Source organism: Spodoptera frugiperda, chromosome 20 (assembly GCF_023101765.2).
Source record: "Spodoptera frugiperda isolate SF20-4 chromosome 20, AGI-APGP_CSIRO_Sfru_2.0, whole genome shotgun sequence".
NCBI classification, from domain to species: domain Eukaryota; kingdom Metazoa; phylum Arthropoda; class Insecta; order Lepidoptera; family Noctuidae; genus Spodoptera; species Spodoptera frugiperda.
The window spans coordinates 13,575,217-13,585,767 of NC_064231.1; the positions used below are offsets into that span (position 1 = coordinate 13,575,217).

The 10,551-nt window shown below is 35.3% G+C and overlaps 2 protein-coding genes across 2 annotated transcripts; both read right to left on the reverse strand.

Annotated features, from left to right (window-relative positions):
- Positions 1–1,142: 1,142 nt before the first annotated feature.
- Positions 1,143–2,351, reverse strand: LOC118261825 (retinol dehydrogenase 13-like). Its single transcript, XM_035572814.2, has one exon. The coding sequence runs from the start codon at positions 2,306–2,308 to the stop codon at positions 1,325–1,327; it is 984 nt and encodes a 327-aa protein (XP_035428707.2). The 5' UTR covers positions 2,309–2,351; the 3' UTR covers positions 1,143–1,324.
- Positions 2,352–7,866: 5,515 nt separating this feature from the next.
- On the reverse strand, positions 7,867–9,261 carry LOC118262117 (retinol dehydrogenase 11). Its single transcript, XM_035573259.2, has one exon. It carries the CDS (start codon positions 9,211–9,213, stop codon positions 8,224–8,226), a length of 990 nt encoding a protein of 329 aa, XP_035429152.2. The 5' UTR covers positions 9,214–9,261; the 3' UTR covers positions 7,867–8,223.
- Between the last annotated feature and the right edge of the window lie 1,290 nt (positions 9,262–10,551).

Consider the following 10,551-nt stretch of genomic DNA (forward strand, 5'->3'; position numbering starts at 1 on the left):
TTTAATGCCGATTTTAATGACCAATCTCAATCCAAAATCATATTAGATTGAGATCGATTTTTGACATTAGTTCTACAGAGTTTCTGTTAAAAATAAAATTCGATACAAATATTTTGGATTAAGATCGGTTATTGGATGTATCAGTTAATAGTTTTACAGTCTAAAAATTACAAATGCGTTAAGTTACCAGCTCGGACCGGGCTAGTTTCAGTAATGTCCCGAAGTCTAATTTAATGTAAGTGTATCGATGTGATAATTTGCTTCACCCGAAATAAATTAGTAATATTTTTTTTGCGTTTTTTCCTGATAGATCCTATACGACTGCACAGTTGGTGCGGTGGCTGGGCAACTGGCTGACGTGCAACGTGTCGCAGGTTCGATTCTTGTACGGAACAACTCTTTGTGTGATCCACAAATTGTTGTTTCGGGTCTGGGTGTCATGTGTACGTGAACTTGTATGTTTGTAAACGCACCCACGAAACATGAGAAAATCCTAATGTGGAGCAACGTTTAAAAAAAATAAAAGACTGAAAATTTTAAGAAAATAAGTTATTAGTGGGTGGCGGTGTTCCCTTGCCATCAGGTGATGCGTCTGCTTTGTTTGCTTGCTCCGTATCCCGTAGAAATATATAATCAATCCTTAATTAATCTTAGTATAGACCGCAGTCTCTCACAAATGAGCTTAATGTTTGCTTCTGATTTTGTATCATATTTTTATGACAAAAACATAATCCTTTGTGTAGAGAGAAAAAATATATTATTAACTATATTTTGTCATTAATTTTATTTTGCAAAAATGTCAAGTGTGGGGGTTATTTGAAATTTAAAATTCTTTGAGACTTTGACTTTTGGGTGAGCAGGTAGCAAGGTCATCACAAGATTTTGAGTTTGAATGTCAAATTTTTAAATCAAGTATTTTCGATTCTGAATGTTTAAGTAGTTACAGCGAAATCTAAAATTGTGTAATTGGTGAGTGGTTTATCACAAGGACCGACCATTGGAAATGATATCTATGTCGATAATTATGTCAATGTCTATCGATATATAATTGTGCATGGTAAATAAATGCCAACAGACTCGCTTAGTTGCAGCAAATGATTGATTAATCAATTTCATAACATTTTATTCATTTTCCTAAAGATTGTTAGTCTATAATTATCTACAGAGGACTCTAATGTAGGTCCTGCCTATATGTATATTACAATTAATTGATTTTGCTCGATTCACTGTTGTAAATAAAGATCCATACCCTGGACATATTTTATAACACATTATATACAAAATAATACATGACTAGAAGTACGTTAAGCTAGAATAAAAGAAATCACTTAAAACATTGTTCTAGTTCGTCTTCTGTTACTTTCACTAATCTCACTGATTCGTCCCAAAGCACTTTAGCAGTTTTAGCACAACACGCATGTTTCGCAGCTTGAATTCTTCTACAGTTCATGAAGTATGCTCCACTCACTTCTCCAGCCTTCTTGTCCAACGCAACATGTAAAGCTGTTTGTGCGCCTTCCCACGGGGTCTTAAACAATATTTTCGTTGCTGATGTTACGAAGGATCCTAATGTTTTATTTGCAGAATCGTATATTCTGGTGCCAACAAATCCTGGATCTACATTATTGATCACTACATTCGAGCCTTTCAATCGTTTTGATAGTTCATGGGCAAAAAGGACGATACATAGCTTACTATTAGAATAAATCTCATATCGTTTCCAATAATTGGTTTTATTAAAATGTTCGATGTCTATTTTTGCAACACGGTGTGTCACTGACGCTGTTGTTATGATTCTGCTCGCTTCACCAGGCTTCCCAGTTTTCTTTAGAAGAGGGATAAGTAGTAGTGTCAGTAGAAATGTTCCGTAGTAGTTCACTTGCATTATAAAGTTCATTCCATCTGAAGTCAGGAAGTCTCCAGGAACTAAAACTCCAGCGTTGTTGAGTAGAACGTCCAGTCTGTCCTCAGTCTTCAAGATGTCTGCAGCAAATTGTCTCACAGATTGTAAAGATCCCAAATCGAGGTATTTGTACACCACGTTCTCGTTGCCAGTCTCTTCCACTATTTGTTTCCTGGCGTTGGTACCTTCATCTTCAAAGGGACAGGCGACTATCACTCGCGCTCCTCTATGGGCCAGGTCTGTAGCTATGTGGAGGCCCATTCCAGCTGTTCCTCCAGTCACTATTACTGTTTTGCCATCCAGTCTTCTTCTTGATATACATAATGCGTTTGTGGTCTTCTGGTAGAGCGCCACAGACAGCGCAATGATGATAGCAATGAGTACAATAAAAAGCACAACGGACATCGCTGCGATGTCGATGCAGGTTTCAACCGAACTGCGAAGCTGTGAGTGGTGGTTTTATTACAGATTTTTATAAACCTGTCTAATTAATTAGCCGATCTGGTCTTACTTCAAATATACTATCTGGAGTAAGGACATTGGGCAACCTTCATACAAAAAAAACTCATGACCAACACCATCCAAACCTACCTCTTATTATCACATAATTATGTCGACTCTATACATCTTACATTGTTTGTTTGATATCTCAGGAGGATCATAGTTGAAAGACGGTTTTATGTGTTATTTTTAGTTAAGAAAATACATTGAATGTCTTATGCTTATTTAAAAATAGATAACTATCTTAATCAATACATTGACACAGATACGATACTATTACTACTTACTATTGTATCTGTGTCCATAAACGCCTTCTACAGGCAGTTCCGTGCCTATATGACTAGTGTAATAAATAACATAAAAGTAGTTACAAATATTATATACTAGCTTCTGCCAGCGGCTTCGCCCACGTTCCCGTGGGATAAAAAGTATGCTATCACCGAAGTCATACCATGTCTGTATACCTTTCCTTTCGGGATGGCAGATCTACACGACCGAAAAGAGGGCAGGCACCGAGCTTCTTGGCTACGAGCTTATAATGGTAATTTTACTCAGAAAATGCTATTGGCACTGGCCGGTGTGGGAATCGAACCCGAGACACGTAGGACAGCAGTCGACCACTAGGCCAACCGTGCAGTGTAATTTAATATACTGAAACTGCAACACTGCTGGGTGCCTATTAGGACTTCTGTCCTAAAAGTATTTGAGCAATGAGCAGTAGCAGAGTTAATGGTACTAAAGGTATTCAAACATACTATGACGTCAGTACGCACCACCACATCGTGGGTAATAATTACAATATGTAAATAAAACACATTACCATCCAGTTTTTTTTCACTTTACTATGACAATAGACTAGGCCTACACACGACTGAGCTCAAATATTTACTTAATATTATGTATTTAATAATGTACCTTGACATTAGAAGGATACGGTGTATAACGAGTTGTATTAAAAACAAATGTTTGGTAGAATACACGTGACTGCGGATTTCACATGATAAGCAATATAAAAGAATATTAAGAAATATCACTAAATAATTTGAAAAAATTAAGGGGGTGTACACACAGAGCAGCACAAATTGGGACAACTATCAACTTTTTGAAAGTTTCCTGTAATAATAATAATTGCTAGTGGTGAAAATTAGGAATATAATTTTTACTCATCGGTTACAGGAACAGAAAACTGGCAATGTTTCTAATGATCACTGCAACTCAAAACTCGAGTTAATCACTACAATAGTATAAAACAAAGTCGCTTTCTCTGTCCCTATGTATGCTTAAATATTTTAAACTACACAACGGATTTTGATGCAGTTTTTCTAATAGATAAAGTGATTGAAGAGGAAGGTTTATATGTATAATGCATATCAGTATTGCACCCATGCGAAGCTGGGGCGAATCGCTGGTATACCTATAAACTGTTATAAGTTGCCAGGACAATTTTCTCGTCTCCCAAATAGGTGTTTAAAAATGCACGAGTCTGGAACAATAAGTTGCTGTAATAGTTGCTCCATGTGCAAAGCGCCTTAATAATTATGATAATGGATAATGCCAGGGCCTACGCAATGAAATATAAATGAGAAGTAATAAATTTCTATATTAATAGCATGTGTTTGCGTCAGAAACACTAAAGGACTAGCAAAACTGGATCCTTTTTTTAATTTTTATCTAATAATGTATTTCTAAATGATTTCGATGAAAAAAGTTCAATGGCCGATGTCAGAAGTGACTAGTGTACTGGGCAAAAATATTGAGTGCACATGCACTCTCTTTGTCCTCATACAGTCTTTATGAATAGCTGAAAATTTATTGATCCGACTCGATCGGAGAGAGATTATGCGATGGACCATCAGTAGCTATTCTATTTGTTTTCTGGATTATATTGTTGACGCTTTCTGATTCCAAGTCAGTAATGGTAAGTTTGCCCATATGTTGTGGTTTCGCGGAGGTTAAAGACATCCGCTTCTCATGCGTGCGTCATCTCAAGTGAATGACGTTTGTCATTCACCAACGGCCCAATATAACATTTTCAGAGTTGTTATGTACTGATAAACGGTGAAGGAAAACATCATCAGGAAACCTGGGCTTATAATTTCTAATTATAAGTTCGAAATTGTCAACCCGCATTGAGCAAGCGTGGTGATTAATGCTCAAACCTTCTACGTATGACAAGAAATCTTTGCTCAGCAGTGGATACTATGCGATAAGAACTGAATTCTGTACGGTTTTTAAAATTACAGAATTCCATAAAAACTATTAAAGACAGACTAGCAATATAGAAGCATAGTACCTACTTATGTCGTAAAAATAACGATGTGCATTATGGAAGCCATTTTGTTAATATTCACTTGACATAGGTACAATGGGTACCTTAATGATTTGCAATCATTACGTAAATTAACAATATGTGATTTATTTGAAGGGTTTTGTTGAGTAAATCGTTTATTTTCGCTAATCATGATAAAAGATCCAAGTATTTATTGAAATTACCCAGTGCTGCGGACTACCTAGCGGGTTACCAAGGCTCCGGCTCGAAGAGAAAGAGTAGGAACGGTGGTTTTTAGTCTGTAAGAGACACTGCCTCTCGTCTGGTGGGAGAAGTCATTTAATGATTTTCCGACATCAAAAAACAGTATTTAGGTATTAGGTAAAAGTATCAAGCTCAGATCCCCATTTTTTTGGGATATAGCGATAAACGAGCTTACTCATCACATAATTATAGGTGCGTAGCCAGTCTTTTGGGGTTTCCGGATGAGGAGAAGGATTGCGAGTCTGTCTGCCTTTCTCATCGGGTTCAGCAGAGAATGCAACCTGTATTAGCGCTAACTAACTTGTGCCCATACATTCGTAATATCTTCTGTGTAGTGGGCTAGTTAGGCTTGCCACCATGATCTAAATCGAACGATCGAGATTTTGTATATATATGTATTTATTAAAGTGTATTATTAAGATAAACGTACTTCTGCATCTTTTCTATCAAGCAAGTTCTTAGTAATAAATGTGATGTAATGTTGTCGTACTCGAATGTTGTAGGCACTGTATACATTATTATTATGTTTGTACAAATAAAGTTGAGCAAACAAAACGACTCACTTGTCTTCCTCTTTTCTTGTTGTAGTCTAAAGTACTGATGCTGTTTCAACTGATGATGATCTCACTGATGCTGTTTCAACGTTGAAATGCTTTTTAATTTAATTACTTAATATATTATACTCACCCCCTATTACATGGGACTTATAACACAAATGGTGAAAAGTGGGTGTACAATGTACATTGTATAACGGCATTACGTGTCGTAATGAGCACCTCTGCCTACCCTTTCGGGGATAAAAGGCGTGACGTTGCGTTGCGTACTAATATAATATTATATATTTTAAACAATATTTTTAATGTTAAACGGTTTTAATGAATCATGTTAAATAAAACCGAATAATATATTTTTTGCTGACCTGTTCAATAATATCCACAGATCAATTTTAAATTTAAATTTTCGAAAATATCGTCACGTATTTTTTTTTAAATATCCAAAAATGTCAACTCGTTAATGCAAATTCAAAAAAACTAGTATAAAGACGTGACTTTCAAATTCAAAATCTACTTCCTATTTAAGTAAAAAAATACAAAATAGATATATAAAAATCTATACATAAATATAAAGATGTTGCTAATCGTAAATCTCGAGAACAGCTTCGATTTCGTAATTTATTTTTGTAGGGTTTGTTATTATTACGAAAAGGTAATACGAAAAAAAAAAACAGATTTATAACATTCGTGTGATATCCACTAATATTATAAATCTGAGATAGTGGGCCTCCGGTAACCTCACTCACACAACGAAAAACAACGCGAGCATTGTTTCACGTCGGTTTTCGGTAAGGCCGTGGTATCACTCCGGTCGAGTCGGCCCATTCGTGCCGAAGCATGAAAACTCCCACACTTCAATAATTGATTAATATTAACGTTATTAAGTATAGCAATAATAATATCCGTTATCTTAGATGATAACGACAACTCAAACAACTGTATTTTAATATAACAAGTTTAGCAATACGATAATGGTCGCAGTTTACTATTTCATTAAGTAATAGCTAATAATTTTTCATTTCATTAATAATGATATAACTTTATCAATTAAATTAAACAATATTTCTTATCAACAATAATTAGGTAGAAAAACATTAAACAAATAATGTGTTTTATTTTTATCTAAAGAGAAATGCACCAAGTACTTGAATTGAAAGTACCTATAGAAAAAAAAATACCGTCAAAACACAAAATTAGATGATACTCAATTAATGTGTGTGTAAAATTAATTTAACTGCACGGTTGGTACGGTGGCTGGGTAACCGGCTGCCGCGTTACGTGTAGCAGGCTCGATACACGGAACAACTCTTTGTGTGATCCACAAATTGTTGTTTTGGGTTTGGGTGTCATGTGTATGTGAACTTGTATGTTTGTAAACGCACCCGCGATTCAAGAGAAAATCCTAATGTAAGAAAAAGGTTTTTTTAAAGGAAATCATCGATTTTCCACGAAATACACACAAAAAATAATTAAAAATAGTTAAAAATTTTATGAATTTCCATACAAAAGTGTCATATTTGATGAATTGCAATTATGAAACACTTATAATTATGTATGAAACATCAAAGTGTTGTCTTATTACGACTTATGCAAATGACACATATTATGATCTCGATATGAAACATACAATGTACCTAACCTTTTTAACCCTGATCTTACACAAATGATCTGATCTGAAACAGCATTTAATTTTCCTACAATTTTGTCGAAGGAAAACAAACATTTAATTTTTCATAGGATCATAAAATTGTTGGTCGCAATCGAGATAGAGAGGAGTCTGGTATTGTATCCTAGTTTATGTTAGCAGGCTCATCTCCTATGAGATGGAACACTTAACGTACTCAAGGAACAATTTCGTGCGGCTACCAACGCCGTATCGCAGTACATTGCACAGCATCCGATCAGTAACTGTGTGAAATATTTATGTTCGAATAGGCTTTTTAAGTGGGGAAAATTACATCACAAGGGAAAATGACTTATCCCGCCTTGGGCGAGACAAGAGGGAGTGTCAGACTCTTACTGACTAAAAACCACCACGTTCTTACTCCTGCTTTTCGAGCAGAAGAAAACCTGCTAGGTAGTCCATAGCTCCGGATCAGATGTTTGAATAGGTTTACCACCTTATTTTATTTATTTATTTAAAAGCTTTATGCACTTAAATACATAGAACATAATGCCGTTCGCATTTTCTGCCTATCTGACCCTTGGTTTACCCTGACCGTTATTACACTTGCCCTGATACCATAACTCGTTGAAAGCGGTTTTACTATTTGTGTATGTACTATGTATGTTTTATTATATTACCTAAGTATATTGCTTACCTTTCTAGGTTTACCGAAAGGACACTTAAGTGAGATCTCTCAAAAAATAAATAGTTTACTCTTAGTCATTTATTCCATTCTAGAATCTAAAAATACTTTCTCAATTATCACAAAACTTTTAGCTTTGTAAGTACTCACTTAAATTAACTTAATTATTTGTCACTGTATCGTTCGTCGAGCCTTAAGCAAGGTCGATGTCGGGCTCAAGTTTAGTCGCAAATGTCTCTAAATAAGGTAGTAACAGCCGGAGGCCCAAATCTCCCATAAAAAAATAGCAACGCACGTTTTATAATAATGTCTGATGTGTGCGTCCATGCACGGCGCTGATTGCTTACCATCAGGTGATCTGTCTGCCAATAATTTCACGTTTGGATTCACTCACATGTAATAATACTGTACATAAACTCAGATTTATAGCGACTTAAAACACTGTTCCACTTCTTCATTTGTCAATTGCACTAATCTCACGGATTCTTCCCATAGAATTTTAGCAGTTTTTTCACAATACGCCCTGTTCACAGCTCTAGCTAGGCCGCAGTTACGGAAGTACGCTCCACTCACTTCACCAGCTTTTTTATCCAGAGCAGCATACAACGCCGTCTGAGCTCCTTGCCATGGAGTCTTGAATAAATTGATTATAATATTTCTCAGGAAAAATCCTAACACTTTGCTCCCAGAGTCAAATATTCTCGTGCCGACTGCTCCAGGATCAACATTATTCACAACAACATTGGTGCCTTCTAATCTTTTCGATAATTCAGAAGCGAAAGGTATGAGGCACAGCTTGCTGTTGCCATAGATCTGTATCTTGTACCAGTAGTCAGTCTTGTTCATATTTTCAAAGTCCATTTGTCCAATTCTATGAAGCACTGATGTAGTCAATAGTATCCTGCTCCGTTCACCAGGCTTCCCCGTCTTTATGAGCAGGGGTAGAAGTAAAAGTGTCAATAAAAAGGCCCCGTAGTAATTGACTTGCATGATGAAGTTCAGTCCATCTTGAGTCAACTTATCTCTGGGTGCTCCCACTCCAGCGTTGTTTATTAAAACGTCCAAACGGTCTTCGGATCTCAGGATATCTGCGGCGAACTGTCGCACAGACTTTAAGGATGCAAGGTTCAATAATTTGAACACAATATTCTGATTTTCTGTTTGTTGTATGATGAGGTTCCTTGCGTTTTTGCCCTCGTCTTCAAAAGGGCAGGCTATGATGACCTTGGCCCCGCGGTTGGCGAAATCTACTGCCATCTCAAGGCCCATGCCTGCAGTTCCACCTGTGACTATTATAGTTTTTCCTTCTAACCTTCTTCTGGAGAGACATACTGCGTTCGTGTTCTTTTGGTGTATACCGACGACGAGTGCGATAATTATAACTAATGCTAATATTAGTAAAATGCCGTACATCGTGCCGCGTCAATGCCGAATGAAGTTACACTGATAGTTAGCGATTTCGCTTCGGTTAGTTATATTGCGTACGGACATTGTGTATTGTGCTGAAGTTGCTCGACTAGTTCATGTACTTTATGCGTAACGATGCGGCCACGGAACGACTTGCAAAACATTTCACACCTTTTCATGACGAGACGGGAAGTATACGTCCTTTGCCTCCGATAGTGTTCATAATCATTTTTATTTGTTAGTTAAAAGTTTTTGTGATATCCTAGTAAAATATCGTTATTATTTTACTTTAATAATGTCTGGCACCTAATAATGAAATTAAGCTTATTAATTGTCATGGTAATATTTTAAACGAATGAAATAAAAAAAAAACAGTGATATGGTGGTGGTATGCATAACAGAAAATAATAGAAATTAAAATTAAATTAGATATTTATAGAAGTATTTATTTTTTAGGTACAATATTGTTCATATAGGTTTCATAATAATTTATCTAAGTACGTAATTACATACATCTTAATATTATTCTTAATCGAATGTAAAAAACATAGATTGTTTTAAATAATCTAAGAAAATCACATTTATACATACATAATTCCTTTTCACAGTATCCTAGTGATACTAAAATAAGATGTATTATAATGAATAGTTAGGGGCTGAAAGTAATCCTGTTATTATGACTTAGATTACCTAAATATAATATTTATTTACATTACCTACACCTATCGTTAAATATGTATATTAAATTAATTATTTAATTTCTTTTTGACAAGGTTAATTCAACTAGTTTCAAGTCGCGTCAAGGGTCTGTAAAAAGTCAAAAGGATTGGTCATATTATACCAATCGTCGCATCAACAGTCGCGTATGCTCATATTTAAGGGCCCCGCTGTGGCTTGAAATTAGTTGAAGAATCTTGTCTATCAGTTACGTGAGTAAGCCGTACAACCTAATTAATGTATTTCTAAATTACAATCACACTAAAAGGTATTATTATTATCATGACACAGTTTTTAATACATTTCTTATTGAGTTCCAAAAATCGCTTGTGCTTCATAAATATGTGAATATTTAACATTATTATACAATACATATTATAGAATACATTATTTTGTACTGACTTAGGATTTATTTTGTAATATAAACATTAGGCAAAATTGGCAATGTTTTTTTTTTTATCTGAGTGGCAACAAACATTTTAATATTCATTACATTACATAATTCGTTTCGTATGGCATGTATCTTTTATTTGTCAATAAATATTGGTTCTAGCTAACTATTGCCCGTGGTTTTACTCTCATGCTTTGTGGTGTTTTTATTGGATTAATTTATTTATGATCGAAACT